This window comes from Brachyhypopomus gauderio, chromosome 5 (assembly GCF_052324685.1).
Source record: "Brachyhypopomus gauderio isolate BG-103 chromosome 5, BGAUD_0.2, whole genome shotgun sequence".
In the NCBI taxonomy this organism is placed as follows: Eukaryota; Metazoa; Chordata; class Actinopteri; order Gymnotiformes; family Hypopomidae; genus Brachyhypopomus; species Brachyhypopomus gauderio.
Genome location: NC_135215.1, coordinates 3937550 through 3956302, shown reverse-complemented (window position 1 = coordinate 3956302; position 18753 = coordinate 3937550). Strand labels below are relative to the sequence as shown.

At 45.5% G+C, this 18753-nt stretch overlaps 1 protein-coding gene across 1 annotated transcript in view; it reads right to left on the bottom strand.

Annotated features, from left to right (window-relative positions):
• Positions 1–17899, bottom strand: part of grip1 (glutamate receptor interacting protein 1) — a 187332-nt gene extending 169433 nt beyond the window's left edge. The window contains exon 1 of the mRNA XM_077005013.1: positions 17485–17899. Within this exon, the coding sequence (XP_076861128.1) occupies positions 17485–17542 (58 nt within the window). The 5' untranslated portion in view covers positions 17543–17899. The remainder of the gene's footprint in view (positions 1–17484) is intronic.
• Positions 17900–18753: the final 854 nt, after the last annotated feature.

Here is an 18753-nt window from a genome sequence, read left to right as displayed (position 1 = left end):
ATAAGCAACTACCCTTCACTCAAAGATACTCAACGATCACATTATTGAAAACACTAGCTTTATTATCATACTCACTCACCACTTTATGTATGCTGTGGAACGACATGAATCCAATTACACACTGTAACCCATCGGCTGACATGAGCAATTGGTCAACCAACCTCTACACCATCCATCATCTTTCAGTTCCAGAGCACGGCAGCTCTGCTGATCAAATAGCAGTCCTCTACGCTAGCAGAATGCTTTCAACATAGCATTAGTCATTGAAGGTGTTGAGCTGGTAGGACTGAACCAGGTACAGAGGATTTGAGCTGTCAAGTGTTGCCAAGTGGTTTTATTTTAACAGGTCGATGTCACTGCTGTCCTGAGAGTGACCTGCTATCTGGATATATCCAGCCAAAAAAAAAAAAAAGAGTCCCGCAGTATGGACTGCGGATATCTATGTAAGAATAGAGGATATCCAACAAGACTACGGAAGGCAACAGATGGGCCTCTAACTAGACACCTACAAGTGGCTTTCTAATAAACTGGCTGGAGAGTGTATATTATATAAGTTAATTTAATATTTTAAGGTCCAATAATATGGTAGTAGTTCTACTTTTAAGCGTAGCAATGCGGGTTGATAAGAACATTGGTATTAGACTATTGCACTAATTACACTGATTGCAGAAATGAAAATGAGAGTGGGTGAAATCAGACAGCGAAAACACCAGGCCCTTGAACAGAGAACATACACTTCAACTGCGTTAGGCAACAGTGAAAAATCTACAACCTCTACAGAGGGCTTGGATCTAAAAGGACTAATCTATGAACGAACCTGAATTCCAGTTAATTACATCCTGCTCTATAGCTTCTCACCGTAGCAACGTAAAGTGTAAGAAAGGCCCTTGTGTCAGCATATTTCACTTGCGGTAACAAGATTGCAGTTGGGCTGCTAAAGAGATAGGGGCATTTCACGCAGGGCCTGACTGTGTGCCACTGGCCTGGTTAATGAGAATTAGACTGTAGCTTGACATTTCTGTGTAAACACTAATTTAGTTTAGCCAGCTAAATGACTGATGTAATTGCAGTAAATTACAAATTGCATTTTTAACATTATCCATAATTATGTAAACTGCAGATGGCGGAAAAATTACTTAAACCTCAGCCGTGAAAGGAAATGATTTTGAAGCAAAATCTACAGAATATTCCAGGTGAGTAACAGCAGTGTAATGTAGTAGTTTTAAGCACTACAGCACTTTGCTTGCACAGGTGATTAAGGACATCTGTCTGAAAGTCTTTGTTTCTCTGGAAACCTTGTGTACTTCACTACAACACAAAACACAAACACACACATACATACACGTCACTACAAAACAAAACAACACAACAGTACAAAGGTACTGAGAAGTTGTAGCACTGAGTTTGGGACCAACCAAAGGCATGAGTGGAGCGTTGTCCTGAAGGTCTTGCTGAGGGTCTGCAGCAAACCACACATTTGTCCTCAGCTAGGAATCCTTTGCGAAAATGCCAAATGTCCACTAAAAGAAGGCCTTCGGAAATGACATTTCAGCCATTTAAACAACTGTTAATGTGGCAGTATTTAAGGTCTCCACAGTAAGACTTAAGTCCAGCTGTGGTCTGATGCAACAAAAAGGATTTAATTCTTTCTTTTTTGCTTTAATTGCCAAATGCTGCCTTTGATAGGAGCCCAAAGAGAAATACTGCCTGAAAAATACTGGTCTCCAAAAGAATTATGAACTCTAAATTCCACTACAGGCAACCTAAAGTGTTTTTATTTAAAAAAAGGCAAAAAAGAAACCCCCACTGAGGGCAAAATAAAGCTAGGCTGGGGCAAAAATGGTTTTAGGGGCATAACACTGCTGTGAATTTGAACAGTTCTGCGAAGTGAGTGTTCTGCTCATGAAAACAACTCATCTATCAGTGCCTACTTGGCAACATATCCAGAGATAAAGCGATTAGTGCTTAATCTCCCCCACACTTACCCTGGAATGGTACCTCCCCCACACACATCTTAACAGAACTCAGGGCATTTTAAAGATCAAATTGGGGGGTCGGGATTTTTCACATGCTCTGGCCCCACATGCATCTCCGCACTTCTCAGTGCCCAGGAGAGTCGTTACCACAAAAGGACGAGTTTCTCTCTCTGCCAAGTCCGTCTGAACCAGTGCGACTTGGAGAGCACGACTTCCCCCCGGGTGCTATCTGCACGCCGCCCTTGGTCTACTGGGACATTATCAGCAGGGTGCGCCGCTTCTCTCCACACAAGATGTCTCGGTGAAGGAAGGATCAAAGGGGTTATGACAGCCAGCGGTACAGAACGATTTATTAACAGGGAGAAGGGATACAGGAATCCAGCTCTCTACACAGGACATGAAAGGAAAGTAACGGTGAAAGAGAAAAAAAAAAAAAAACTCCACAATGTTGAAGGGATTACTGAAGGAGCAAAAAAAAAACCCCCCGTTTAATCTCGACCTATACGGGTTAAAAGAACAATTCAGTACAGCCCCCTCTGCATGGCAGTGTGTTTGAACAAGCCCAGAACCGCCCATCCACTCAACGGAAAGCTCCTGTTGAGATCCCACTACCGACAGACAGGCCAGCCCCTAATTTCTGAGACACAGCATCGACGTGTTCTTATTTAAGAGACACGAGGCCTAATTCCCTGTGCACGCTGTCAGCAGGACTATTGATCTCTGGTCACCTGCGGGCACTGCGGCCTGCTCCCTCCCAGTGACGCAGACGGCGCTCTGGACGGACGCTCTTGGGTTTACATGCCTCGCTGAGCCCAGGGCAACTGTTTTCTCCCAGTAATCAGGCATCATTCAATCTGCCCCCCTTTGCTCTTCGTCTCTTTATTTTTCCAAAGCAGAGTAATTGACATATTTGTGCACAGCTGAAAAAAAAACGGGGGGGGGGGGGGGGGGGGAGCCCACAGTGAGGGGAAGTCAGAAGTTGGCGTGGAGCCCCGCTGGCAGGAAAGGCCAGACATTAGCCCCCAGCGATACCCACAGCCAGCTTGAGCTCTGGACGTGAACTCCTGAACCGCTTCTAAAACAAGCATCTGAAGCGGGCGCTTCTCCCCCGCATCAGTCCGCGCCGGCTCAACCGGCCGTGACGTCAGGGTGCCGATTACGCCTTACGCGCAGACGAGGAAAGTAACACCACACACAACAGCTCCACGGGATAAAAGGGTGGTCTTTCAGGACGGGGGGGAGTGGGCGGTGAAACATATTTTAGGCAGCCCCTACAGGCATTCTGACTCTTCCAGTTAGCATCAAAAGGCTCAAAGAAGGATAAGCCCAGAAAAACCAGAAAGCTAAGTAATGTGTACACTGTACTCCCACGTGGGTCCATTTCAGCGTACCCTGTTGGGGATGGCTCCACGCCTTTCAGTGTAAGAGTCACATCCTCGTTTAGAAGCTGTGGCTACAGAGCCAGTGCAGGAGAACGGGTCTGAGAGTCTGTGTGTTTCTGGCAGCTGTGGGAAATGACGTCCATCGGCTGTCAAGGAACGAGGCTTGAACATTGAAAGGTGATTGAACTGATTCTAAACAGGTAAACGCCTGTTAACGTCAACAAATCCTCTTACATCACTGCTGTTTGGATTTTTCAAACATACTGCACCCCATGTTGATCTAGACTTTACTGACACCTTCAGTAATGTTATCTAAAGTATCTACGTGGATGATATCGCCTCCAGTTTCTGCCACTGAAGCTTCATAACACAACACAGTCATAATACTAACAGCTCTTAAATCACATATTACATTCACGTATAATAGAATGTTATGAAGTTATGACATGGTTATACTCATTCTTCCCCACTCTTTAGCTGATACAGACACCAGTTGTCATTACAAGGCTGCCATAGGTAACTACTATACGCCTACAGTTCATCAGTCTCCCCAAAGTGTTAAAAGCCTGGGGACGGATTTCAGAGGGTGAAGGTTGGTCCAGCTCCAACACCACTGGGCCACTGGTTCCCTTCAGCCACTGCAGCTCATCTCCGGGCTTCTCCAACATGAGCGCAGCTGTGGGTATGAACATGCGTGGCATGGAATGGCCAATTAGGGAGGATTTGGCCATCAAGTCCTGGGGAAAATCTGGAGCAATGAGACTTAGGAGCAAATGAGAGCCAGGAAACTACAGCGTGTAGGGCTCGTTCCACTGGCCAGGAGCTGGCCCTGCAGCTGCACGAGACGCAGGAGTTAAATCATCTGATCTTGGTTGATCTGCCGTCTGGCAACTCAGCAGCGGCTCCAAAACGCTGTTTTACTACAGTGTTTTACACTGACACTCAGTATTACTGTTTATATTGCAGCCCACCATAAATAACTCGTGGAGATGATTCTACTGCATTCATTTAATTGCATGGAATACCACTAAAATGAGCCAGGTTATATCCTGAAGAGAAGAAATTGTGATCGTGGTTTTTTTTTTTTTTCTTCTTCAAACTGCACGACTCAATAGCATTTCTTCTAGTGATAAGGCGTAATTTCAGTAATGTTGGTCTTATTATCCATGCTCACTTTAGCCTTTACTGAGGCAGGAAACAGCTGGAGACCACAAATTAGTCAGGACACGTTTTGGTGTGACGTGAAACAGCCATAACAGCAAGAGCCTGCGAGAGAGAAAGTGACAAACGGTGAAGACACAACTCCCACTATTTCCACAAGCTCTCAAGATGGCTGACCCGCCCTCAGCAATCACACCCCCCCCCCTCCCCACAGCCCCCACCCCAGCTACAGTGCAGACTGGAAGCAGCATACTAATGTCCCCACTGAGCTGACCTGTATCAACCTTACAAAATAATCAGAATACAGGACGCACATCAACTATTGATGGGAAGTGTGCACTGAAAACAGCACGAATTACTGAAATCCGGTTCAGATATACAACGCGAGTGTGGACGATGACGGGTTTAGTATTCACGGACCACCGGCAAACATCCTAAAATTCTGAGTGATGGCCCACTGAACTGGTCTTCTACTGAAGGCAGCCTTAAAAACACAGTGAGTTATGCTACAAAACACCCCTTAATCCATTCTGCTCAGTGTAAATGAGGGTGGCGCAAAGTGCATTGTTGCTCTTCCCGGGAGGGAAATATATGGCTTTACCAGGCTGTTTATTACCATTTACGAGCTTCCTTTCTTGTTTAAGCATTTATCAATTTGTGGCGAGCTGTGGGCGGAGCCGGCGCTCCTCTCCTGATGAATAATTAGAGGCGGAAGATCCAGGTCCCGTTAGACCCCTCATCAGCTGTCGGGCATCACTCTCACTCCCAGAGCAGCTCGCAGCTCACGGCAAACAGCCCGACAGGACGATCAGTCATCAGGGAACAACGGCGGCACGGCGTGGCGCAAACGCACGCGAGGCAAAAGCGTCCTCCGCGAGCGAGGATCGCGATTCAAGCATGGGCATAATCGCGTGCACATACGGGCGCACAAGGTGGAAGCGTCCGGATTTGGACCAGACTCCAGCAGGAGCCCTGGAGGTGCAGTAGGGGTGGGTAGAAGGGGGGGGGGGGGGGTGCTTTGGGGGGGGACGTAGAGTGCTGTGTGCAGCGATGCAGGGAGAGCTAGCAGAGGACGGCTCACTGCGCACGTGGGCCCTGCTAGCTTCGTTCGTTAGCACACAGAGGCGCCCCGCACACACCACGCTAAGGCAGCGCCCCCCGTGCGGGTAAAGAGCAGCCGGAGGGGTCCTGGCACTATCGCCGATGCTCGATTAACGCACGGAGATGCGCTGGCCACGGCCGCCCGAGCCTCGCCGCTCGATACAGCGATGGCGCGCAGCTGTTCGCGCAGAGTTGACGCTACCCCGGCAGATAAGGTGACGGTGAGTCACTCGTAGAGGCTACGAGTCCATCAGGGCGGCGTCAATAACGCAATCGCTGGCAGCCACCACTGTCTCGGTGAACCATTACTGTTCCGACTTAGCCATGTAATGTCTGAGTCACCAGCTGGGTAGAGGGGACATTAGCGCACAGCGAGCTACTCTTAAAACCTCGGTGCACGGGGCACGCAGCTGGTACATGCTGAAAATCCTTTGCCCCCCTGGCCAGATTACATCTTTGTGAGAAAATCGAAAGCAGGTGTTACATGTCAAGGGCTTTGCTCTGGACCTTTGTTTTGCACCACCACATATGTGTTAAGCAACGGTGGCACGGAACGTCACACCAGTACTTACCCCTGTTCGCAGTGCAGAGGACGTGCCGCAGTGTATTGCCTATGGTTTATTCAATCATAAAAACAATGGCTTTTAGTAAACCTAACAATTAACAGATCAGCCAGCATTACTCAACTACAATTTTGCTATTTGTCCCAAGAGTCAGAGACTAGCTCTGGGAGCATTAGCAAGACATCATGTTCTTTACAGAATTTTTCCATACAACTGCCAAACAGGAGAGAAAACCACTTCTCATCCCAAAGCCACTGCGGAGTTGATGTGTGCAATAACGGGTCATCAGCCCAGAGCAGCTGAGCCTTGGCAGGCATGGCGATGCCTCGTTGGGTAGTTTGGCTGCGTGTGCAGCTGCTGACACCGCCCTCTGCCACGGCCCCGGCCATTTCGCTGCTGGCATCATTAACACCGGCTGTCGTGGGACCAGATCTTAACCAGAGCCTATTTTAATAACTGCTATTGGCGATAAAACAGCAGTCTGGCCCTGATTCAGCACACAGGACGAAGAGGTGAGGGGAGGACGTAAGGAGGTGAGGAGAGGAGGTGAGGGTCGCGGCTATGTGTCCTCAGCGGCTGACCCCAATCTGACAGCGTGATCACATGGCTGTCAGGGGCCCACCTATCGAGTAGCATCATCATTATGTTGTTTACAGAATGCTTGCGTCTCACTAAGCGGGCATGAGTGGATTAGATCTGTTATGCCACCATATGGGTCCGCAGATGCAATATTTCAGAATCCGAGTTTCATGTACTGTATCTAGTGGTGTTTAATACACCATGGATAATTCAATAGTCATGGGGGCAATCGTTTCAGCACAATATGATTTGTGGTCATTTGCATACAAGATGTGCACTTAGGAAATTGCAGTAATTGCATTAAAGCACACACATATGGAAAGGACAGCAAGGCTATCTTATGCATGCTCTCTCTGTCTCCCTCACACATAGATACACAGTACAAGAAGCTAAAGACAAAAATTGCTGAAGATGCTGAAAAGTTCATAACATTAGGATACCTCCGTGTTCCAGTGATGAAAGAACACCACCATTTGTAGAACAGTGCCTTTCCAGTCTCGGCAGACCCATACCATTATACCGTGTAAGTGGGTCAGTGCTGAGTGCACGGGCCCCAGACTGAACAACCACACCCTTTTTTTCTACACCTCCTCCCCTCTGAACTGCACTTGTTTTCTGTAAAAGGCATCCACAACCTTCAAGTCACAAGCTGCCCCCTCACATTAAAATCTCACTCCACAACTCGTCCGACTGGGGCGTGGAGCCTCCCTCTCAGACAACAGCACCAACCTTTGCAGAACACCAACCTTCCCCTACAAATGGAGAAAATGTTACTGTAACTGAAGAGTCGGCAGAAGCCGGGCACCGTTTCCTGAGAGAGAGAGAGAGAGAGAGCGAGCTGCGTCCTCTCTTACATGCAGAGGTTGGGCTCTTTTGTCATAGGCTTTTACCGCAGGGATGCAGCACACGGAGCAGATGCTGAGGCTGCATCGGTCTTTAGTGCCGGCCAGCTCTGCCTCACCTGCGTATCTCCTGGCCCATGTGATGTGCCGTTCCACTAGAGGCTTAAACCTGCCCGGGTCTTATCAGTTCCTTCTGTCCTATGCGATTCTCCCTCCGCCGTAATTCCGCAGACGCCACAATGCCTATCGCTGTTGAACAGAACCGAGCTCGCTATCGGCAGTACTTTACAAAGGACGCAGGCTACCTCGGACCGGTTTTGGGATGCAGACCCAATTTCTCCTCAACCTCCACCACTGCAGATACGGCAGTAATGTGTGGACATATCTGACCTGTCAGCAAACTGAAAAAACCTGCCATGCTTCCGTTTAGTCACCTTCAAACGAGCTAGGAGCAGTCGTTCACGGATATTCCCACTCGCCAGCTCATTGCGGGCAAATGCAATTAATACACCGACGACCAATCGTCTTCGCAGCACAGTTTCTCGGATTTCGTCCACATTTATGGGTCATCTGGAGCCTGAAGGCCACGTGTGGCTGACATTGAGCCAGCAGCACAAAGCCAAACGCTGCTCTTCCAGTTATTGTGCCCTTCATAAGACGTGTGGCCATGCGCCACGCTAACGTTTGATAGACACCGGGCCCTTCATAAGACGTGTGGCCATGCGCCACGCTAACGTTTGATAGACACCGGGCCCTTCGGAGAAGGCCCGCTTTGTTCATTTCCCAAGCGAGCGTAAGGCAAGAAAGGATTCCTCGGGCCACTGGATTTGAAATTAGCCTTCGCTTGCCCATTTACATTTCCTGGTTTAAAACATCCTCACAGCAGCCGTGTGTCCTCAGTCGCATTCGCTTCACAGAAGGGAACGGATATCCATCTGCAGACACGTTCGTGTTGGCGACACTGCCGATAACAGTCGCTGCGCTCGAGCACAGCCTGTAAGGAAGGCAGGACGCTAAGGCCCGTGGTCCGCGATGTCGCCCAGTTAACTCTAGCTGATGAGGGAAAGAGCAGGCCCGAGTGTCGCAAAAAGGGAACAGGGCTACAACTTTTGCGCTAGCACTCATGCTAACAGCGAATGGAGACTGGGGGAGTTGCAGGACTAGCACCGGAGACTCCCGTCGTGGGTTTTCCCTCGGCCACTTCGGCATCTCGTGCTGAACTGTGCGCCGGTACGGAACGTGAGGAAAGAGCAACTGGTGTGAGCTGTGCAGTGACGTTGCAGCTCTCATGTGGCCGTGTGTGCAGATCGCCCAGTGAGGACGGACTGTTTAAGGGTCCGACATCATACGTGGGCCTTAGGTCGACCTGTTTGGAGGGCGAGTGAGTTCCTTTGTGTGCCGAGCCCTGAGGGCATGCCTGTACACAAACTGAACACATAATTTGTTAGCCCACTAATTAAACACATTAAAACCAGGAGCTGACAGGTAAAATATTCCATTAAAATGCAAATCTTCTTAACTGACCAAGAATATTCCTTTATCCAACTTAACATTTCCTGATCAGTCACCTAGCGTTTGCAGTTTTATCAAGCTGTAATAGTGTCACCCCAGATATCTGCATGGCCTCCTGAGTGGTGGAAGCCAATGGTCTACGTCTAGCTGTCAGCTTTTTTGTGGACAAGAGAATTACTCAATGTCCCAGAGATCCAGAACAAAATCAATACAACTGCTTGAGCCGACAGTTGTGACAGTGCCAAAGAGGTCCACTGACTCTCCTGACACTAAAGGGAGGTATAGATGAGAGAGGTCAGGTTTTGCATACCATCTCACCCAACTGGGGTCGAATGGAGTTGTTACTGTGAGCAACGCGAACTTTAATGCTGGTGCTCAGACCCATTCACATTGGGACAACATGTTGCAGGATTTCATGCTAGCTTACATGTAGGTAGATCTTCAAATGAGAACTTTTGCAAGAATTCATTAGCCTACATTCTGATCACATGAATACAGTTCTGATTGCTAAAGTATTTTCCTAAACAGAAAGAAGAGTCTTTTTCTACTTATCAAAGTTCAATCTGTTTGCTATAATCTTATTCACAAAACATTCAAGAAAAGGAGAAAAAAAAACAAAACCAAACAACCAGTGACACGTTGCCTGTGCCTGATTCCTCCCCTTGATGAGGTCGTGTGGAGATAAACACTATCTCCTGGGGAGATGTTCACTGATTGCAGTACCACACGCACGTCATTCAGCTCACTTAATCACAGCTGAGCTAAAGACATGAGGTCACCTGAACCCCCTGATCACGCCAGGTCTTAATGCTGCTAGCCAAGCACAGATAAACAGATCTTCTACATACCTCCGCTACTATAAACAACCACGGCCAGGCTGCGATCCTGGGGCATCGCGGCCTCCCGGTGGACGCCTCGCAGTTCACGCAGCCGAGCAACCATAAATCCAGCGAGGGGCGGGTCCCTTTGATTACGAGATGTCCTCGCTGATGTACTCACTGTTGCAATTATCAGCCATAATTAATGAGGAAGAGAGAAAGCAGGGTGGTTATGGCAGCGCTCCCCATACTGATTGAGCTGCAGTTACGTACTGTGGCTCATTAGTTCAAAAAGGTCTTCTTTCCATCATGTTCCACAGTGACAAATTGCGCCATTAATCTCCGACCCTTTACCATATATCATGGAGAGGATAGTATGTTACAATTAGTGCTGCTGATTTCGTCCTCGTGCCTTCATGAAGCTAACGCCTTCCGGCTAGGTTAGGTTACATTTTTAATAGGGCTTTAAAGTCTCTGACGTCGCAACAGTTGAATTCAATTATCGCACTTTAGGAGACAATTCAGTACATCAGGACTCTCAAATGTAGCTTTCAAATTGTTTAAATTTTTTATTTTTTTAGGACTCAGAATTGTATTACAGTCTGCCACTGCTAGAAACTGACTTATCGTTAGGCCTAATCGAGCTTTATGCTAGCTATAACCAGCTAAATCTTCGGTGAGATCAGACATTCATTGGTTTATAGGTGCACCTTTTCTATAGCTCTATCCAGGCTATCAGTCTTTTTTTGGCCATTCCTATCCACTCACATGTTTCTTGATGATGGTAACTTGTCATGATCTCAGTTGCCTTTTTTAATAATGAAATATATATAAATATTCACATTACATAAACCGTATTTATAGTGTATTTACACTCAAAATGTATTATTACCTTATAAATGCATCAATGCCCTTTAACTGAAACTCATAAAAGTGGCCAGTGAAGGTTTGCTTACATGGTATATAGAACTGTTGCAGTCAAATGATTTCAGAATACAACAGTGTTGTGACACTATATTTCATCTTATTATGCAGAGCTACAGAATGATACCTATTAACATCACTCTGTTTACACTCACATTCACAATCCAACTTATTTACTGACAATAATATTGGAAAGAAAATTAGAGAGGTTATTTGAGAGGCTATTTACCATCCCAGCACTGTTATCCTATTAAAATAGGAGTTTTAAAAGAGTTTTAAAATATTAAAAACTCTTTCAGGCCCATTATTACTTTTTTTAAAAATTAAGTATTTATCACGTGTGTGCTATGTGCTATAGATGCAGTACCCCCTGTTAAAGATCACATCCATGTTAGTGGACGTATTGCTTGGATTTATAGTACATTACTAGCCTGAGCACTTCAAGGTAACATTTTAACAGTATAATTCATGTCTCCATTCCTGTGAATGCTAACAGATGAAAGGCAAAATATTGAAGCCTGTCACACAAACGCACAGCAGCAAAGCGTAATGCCCAGAGCAATAAAGCTAGCAGTCCCCCAATCAAGAAGCACGCCATGACCCCCAGAGACCAAAGGTCAGCTTACATGCCCCTGCCACATATTGGGACCCATTCAGTCATAACAGTTCAACGGCATACCCTACTGGCCTGCACATTCTCAAGGTCACTCATGATTCCAGAGGTTCGTAACACTGACGGAGAATTCAGACAGGGTGGGAAGATAAACGGTGATGACCTGTCTCCAAGAAGACAGAGGAAGAGGCCAGGGGGCCAAACCAGTTGCACTGCAATATCTCTCAGTAAATACATTGTGCAAGGCCATTATATTCTTCACAGACTAGGGACAAAGCAACAAAAAAATTTCCCCTCACCTAGTTTCTCACAATGTTCATATGCTGAAAACAGGCTAAGCTTTTTCGCTCCCAGCAAAATGAGCCCACAATGCACTCTGCTGTATTATCATTGTGGATTGAGACTTGTATGTACTTGCTGCAAACATGAATGACATCAAAGCCAAACTGCAAACCTGAGGGATGGGGGAAAAACAACAACAGCAAAAAAAAGCAATTTATTTTCTTTTCTAAAAGCAATCATTCAAAAAAAAACCCCGAGTTGGTCAAGTTTTATTTTTTGTGAAAGACGAAATCAGAAAGACTGTTACAGTCAGACCGCTGAAGTTGCAGGGACCTCAGTAATCAACCTTTCAGTCGAAACAAAAATGTTGACAAAAGCACCCCACAAAAACACCTTCATCTTGAGATGACTAATGGAGACACTCTTCTTTTTTGTAAACAATGCCTCAAGCTGCAGTATTTGCTTAATTAGAAAAAGTGAAGCATGTAATCAGGACAACTTTCCACAGTCGAGATGCAGGAAATCAAAGCGTGACGTGGTTCTGGGGCAATGCAAATGATGCCCGAGTCCATTCCTGTGAATCATCCAACTATGCATGATCCAATTATGAATGCGAACATTTTAAAACCTGTATCATACAATAGTCTCATTTCCATTGAGTGTGGACAGTAATCGATACAACTGCATTTCTGCATGAACATGGTTTGGCACGGTTTTCTCAACATGGTTAGCTAACCGAGCTCACGATGGCAGAACCATTTGGATGGGATGCCTTGATGTAGGAATTCGCTAAATGGTTCTGCACAAATAGTGGTTAGCTTGGTACCGTCTCTCTCAACATCAGTGTTCAGCATTGGAATATGTCCAGTGCTGTTCTATACACATTAAAAGAAACACCAAAAAGGGTCCAGACAACTCCAAATTATCCATCTTATCAGAGCCATGCAGTGACCACAGACGCCGAGCGACATAATTATGACAAGAACCTTTTGCTACCACAAATGCTTCCTGGCCCTGATATCCAGCTTGACTCTTGTGGAGAAAAAAAGCACCCAGTCTCAGGAGTCTGGAATGGCCTGAAAAGGCTCTAGTAACCATTTGGTCCTATAGAGGCTAATGTGTCCCGTGCAGGGTTAATCAGAAGCCTTTTCATGAGGAAGAAGAGATTTAAGGTGGAGTTTTCTCGCCGAGGTCTCTCACACGTACTTCTTCTTCAATCCCTGCCAGAGTGCTGTTGCTGCTTGTATGCAATAATTCACCCTTTGCTACACCAATTTTATCACTCATTTAATCAGCGCTTTTCGGGCTAACCGCTTAGACGGGGCAAGCGCAGAGCCTACAGTGATCTCCCTGAATAGACAATAATGCAGTAAGAAAGGAATAATCATGTTTGGATGCTTAAATGTGACTTTCATTACTAAATATTACACTGCCAGGAGAAAACTGTCATTTTCAGTACAACTGCAATTGCTCTTGTTCTTGATATTAAATTTCCCTCCATAAATGATGCATGATGCACTGTATTTTCGTTTTATACTTGTTCAAAGTGGCAACAGTTGCTGCATTTGGCTATAGAGAGAAACCAGATGAGACGGTTTGGTTCTAGCCAACTGTCTGTGACTGGTCGGGTGCAGACACTTCATAATTTACATCTAATACCGAGCATGTTGCAACCAAACCTAAAGTGTGGGGATGGCAAATGAGTTCCTCACTCTACCAGTAGAAGGGCCCACACCAGGGCAGTGTGCATAGACCTGCCATGACTGGTCAAAAAATAAATACGCAGCAGGTGCAACCTAATTAAATAATTCAGTGGAAAAGAGCCATAATTTAACTGAGTGAAACAGGAAACTACACCTCCAGTAATTAATTCATTAGTGAGCCACAGCATAAGCACGTTGTATTCTGGAATCACTTTTGAAGTCGAAAAGAGCAGATTTACAAATAGTACTGATTTTTACCCAAAGAAACAGAGTTTAACTGAGGTTTTTTTTACACAGCTTATTCAAACAATTGCAATATCAAACTATTTCAGAGCCATGCCTAAGAGATCCCCTTGAGTTTGCCACTGAAATCCACGGCAAAGGAGAAGAATTAAACTCGGTACCACAGCTGAGAAGATCCAGCACATATTTGGCCCTTGTTTATCCGTGCCTTGTTAAGAGGGTCCGCTCACCCATCTAGCCTTCCCCTCGGGTCCTCTTCAAACCCAATTACATGCCACAGTGGCAGACTACAGTGCAGCAGATCGCCATGGTTTGCATGCTGGGTACTAACAGCACCCGGGATTAGCCACTGCATACGCCGTCACGCTGTTCAGTGTGAAACCGCAGCGTTATTATGGCAAACACACTCACACACACACACACACACTAGCACCGAAGACGGACAAAAATTAAAAAGCCTGTGAAAATGGAGAGAAGCTGCCATTAAGCCCCTCTCCCATTTCTACACCACTCCACCTGTGACCTAAAAGGTTTAGTCCTATATTAACTCATGCTGCACTTAACTAGTAATGCAGTAACTGAAGATAGTTAAAAACTGTAAAGCCTGTGAACTTCCCATCAGTAAAGCTATCTGATTTTTCCCCATGTCGGTGATGATGCCCTTTATCACTAAATACTTAGGGCTAAAATTAACTTGGGGCAAGGCCCTAACCTAGTCCTTAATGTCGTGGTTTGGCTGTGCACGCAAACATAGCGTTCTGTACCTTAGCTTCTGCCCTATCAAACATGAGTGTTTTCATGTGACTAGTTAGCCAGTTGGTTGTTGCCGACCGACGTGCTTTTAGTACAGCGTGCACTTGCGTGATTTTGGCCTATTTTTGCAGCTGTGACAAATCTAGGAAATTTTGCATGCTTTTGCATCATTCAGACTCAACGTAAATCTCACATTTCTGAAACGTTTTGCATATGATGCTATGACAGCAAGTTTGTCATCAAAATGAGAAATAACAAAAGCATCACCATAATTACGTTCAGAGGAGCGTAATTCTCCCTGCCTTCCTTCTCAACACACTTCCTGGTTAGGGCTAATCAGACAGCCATTTCTTGATTTGTGCATTGAATGTTTGGTGTACATTTCTGATTACTAAACATATCTGCTCAAACCAGCAGCTCCTGTATGAACAAACACAAGATTCTCCCATGCACACCTCCACCTCACAAGTACACTGAAGAGGGATTAGGAAAGGAAAACAGCAAATTAAGTCAATAACATTGTATGCATCATGAAAATTTATGCCATTAGTACCATGATAGAGTGCCATTATCTGTTGCAACTGTTTATTCCAGATCTTCAAAGGCATTACCTAATAGATTATGAGCTGATACAACAATTAACAGTATGACTGCACCAATTTGGGGTTACAGCTTTTTGCTTTACCACGATACAACACAATTTTAATTTGTGATTTTTTTTCCCCCCTATTTTAGCAATTAGGGAACAATGGTATCCTTCCATTTCAGCTCACTATAAAACCAGGTTGATGATAAACATTTATTAGCTCCGTTTGGAAAAAAACCTTAAGATGATTACCATTCTCTTTAAACAATGTGGGGAAACATGTTAATGATCATTTCATGCAGAAATAGTTGCACTGACTTTGCTATTTTCAAAATGGATTTACTCTCGCCTGGCACATTAACATTAACTACCACAGGTCACTGTGATCTACACATCTTAAATACTCTAGCACATCTCCAGCATAACTGTCACTGTACACACTTTATCACCTTGTGGTTCATTGCGGTCCATTTCTGAAAAGGACCCCTGGTCATCAGGCATTATTTGGGTGGTGGACCATTTCAGCACCGACGCCGTTTGTCGTGTAGCTGCTGTAACTGAACCCAAGGAACAGCAAGATTGCTGGGCTTTTTATACGTCAGTGTCACTGCTGGAAGCAGCCAACCACCCAAAAGTATCCTAGTGGTTGACCACTCTAAAATATCCAACAAACAACAGTTCCGGTGGCCAGAAACTGCTCACTGATGAGGTGCTACAGAGTGCCGCAAACTGCATGGCAACAGATGGCCTGTGGAGACTCTACAGACCTGCAAGGTGTTTCTAATAAAGTGGGCGGGGACTGTATTTAAATTCTGGATGGTTCGGATCACAGTGTAGCTATTCGAATCAGTGCAGGCCTATTGTTACATCTGCAGTGCCATTGAAAGCTAATAAGCTTGTCTGACCAGCACCGGCTATGATGGCACGTAATGATACTAACTCAAGGAAAATCTTGACATACAACAGAGAGTAGGGCCAAATGTTCTCTAGATATTTGAGTTTCCTGACATCAGAATGCATAAACCCTGACAGAGCTCACATTTCTGCGTCTGCCCTGTGAATCTCTGAGTCCTCCACTCCTGCACAGCCGCAGTGAAGTATGGGCTTCAGAGGGAAACACGATCGCAGCACTAACCAAATACACACGATATGGATCAATCACAAAGAACCCACAATTCATATAATGATGAGCAGATTGCACATTACCAACATTTATAGAGTATGGTGAATAATCTACAATTTGCTTACCACAACAGAAATCCTTAGTTTTGTCTATTAGTACGCCAGTGGAGAAGTCTTGACAAGCTGTAAATGGCAACATGATTACCAGGCCAATTAAATACAAGATAATCCTTCCAATATGACTATAAAATCTAGACAGCAGAAGCCTAGCTCATGGTAATGATGTGCAGATTAGATTCACCATGGACTTTTATATAGCATGGCCAAACTGCCCCTGCTCTGACCTGCTCGTTTTCAGCCCAAAAACACAGCCTACTGTAGTCTATGGTCAAGTGCAGGTTACTTACTGCTCTGACACACACACACACACACACACACACACACACCGGTCCTACATCTGAACCCCTTGTGCATGGCTCTGCTGGATCACATTTCATTCGATTCTCAGCGCTGGTGGAGGCGTGTTGTCTAAAGTCTAAAGAGCCAAAGTAAAGCAACGCACAAGGAGCAGCGCACGTTTGCTTTAAGCACATTTGCTCCTTGCGTAAATAACGACTGTAGCGAACTGCAGCGCGTGCCCTGCAGCCGCGGATACTTTTGAGCGGTTGACCAACGACCAAAGTGTCGGTAGTGACCCGGTAACCCAACGTTTCCGTGTCCAAACACTGTGGATGGGTCAAATACACAAGAATAACCAACACGGCCATTCATGCTGCACATACACCGGCTAACTTCCGAGTAGCGACTGAAAGGACAGGACCGTAGGCGACGTAAAGCACCGGGGACTCACAAAGCTCTACAACACATGCCGAGACGTTTAACACCGTGTCCGCCGAACCGGGGTTCCGAACCGAGCGAACCAATAGCCTATTCCCTCGAGCTACGTGTGAACGTAAAAAAAACAACCGGCGATATTGACTATAGGACGACGGTTTTCAGAATGAACAGCGAACCGACGAACAAGTGCCGACCGACCGAACCTCTCGGCCCGGTAAACACCGTGTGCGCGAGGCAGCGCGCGAGGCAGTGCGCGAAACCACTCGCCGAAGCATAAAGTGATAATAAAACAAAAAAGTTGACACAATAGGGTGTGAAACACACCAGCAATTGGCCGTAAAACAACAACTGTCTTGACAGTTACTGTAACAAACTGCCGGGGGGAGGATAAATAAGCCAACTTTCCCTCCTCTACACGGCATTACCACACTGTGGGGAACCGAGCCGAGTGAAACCGCGAGCAGAACCGCGGTGTTGAAGCGCCTACCTCCTTCTTCTTGCTCGGCTTGTAGGCACGCAGGGATGTTCTTTTTCCAACCCGGCATTTTTTTTCGTAGCGTTGTTCGCAGTCACAGTGTCTTAAAGATAAATCTCAGGCGCGTTTCGGTACCGGAACGGGCTCCATTCGCGTTCATTTCCCTCCGGTCTCCTCCTTTTCTCGGTGACCGGTGTAATTGAACGCCGCGTCTCCCTCCGCCTCGTTGTGGAGGGGCGAGCAGACGGCGCCGTGGAGGTGGCCACTACACCCCGACACGCACGGCACCCTCCCGATGTCGTTTTCACCGCCGATATTTTATTGATACACCTCATTAAAAAATCTACTCATGGAAAATGTAAATATTTCATTTCGGTACTTTGCGATAAATCAAACAATCTGAATTTGAAAAGTGTGAACGGCGCCGTAATGGTCTGCTCCGGCGTTGTAGCTGAATAGGCAATGTCCTCATTCATTCATATTATGGGGCGCGGGGTCTGCATGACTGCAGCTTGGTTTGACATCATACATGTCATTTTTTTCAGTATTAATTGCCAAATCTTTTTTTTTTCTTAATCAAATATATCTACTGTCTCAAACAGAATTGCATATATAGACATTTTTTACTTTATTAGTGCAAAACCATATATATATATGTGAATACTATTCAAATTAAGTCATGTTGTCTAATAACATATTAACTAAAGTCAGTATTTTTTTTAATAGACTATGATGGATAACGTAAAAACAAACATGCTTTCTGGAAGTAAATAAGCCGATAACATAAAAACAAACATGTTTCCTGGAAGTAAATAAGCCGATATCGTAAAAACAAACATGCTTCCTGGAAGTAAATAAAACTTTACCCTGTTAGACAATGTAACCAGAAAAGACTGTAAGGAATTTTAATGAATTTAGCCAGAAATGCTTGATGCTTGATGTTTTGTAATCATTAAATAACTTGTTTGAACTAATTATGTAACCAAGGTTTTATTTATTTGTTTATTTAATGGTTGGTTTGATTTAAGATATTTGATCACTTGTTTATTTATTTCTGTTTTGTTCTTACATCCAAGAAGGAAGGCGCCCAACATTTTCAATGCAACCGAAGCTTGATGATGCATGAATGACTGTCACTAACTGGAGGGAGACTATTCCGGGGGCCTTTGTAGTGCACCAGCGTTCCTTTTTTGCCAACAGTGCTTTGCCCTCTCAGCCCTCTCTTTTCAAACTCCACCCGAGGGGCTCTGGCAGCTCTCACTCCGGTCACAAGCCTACGCT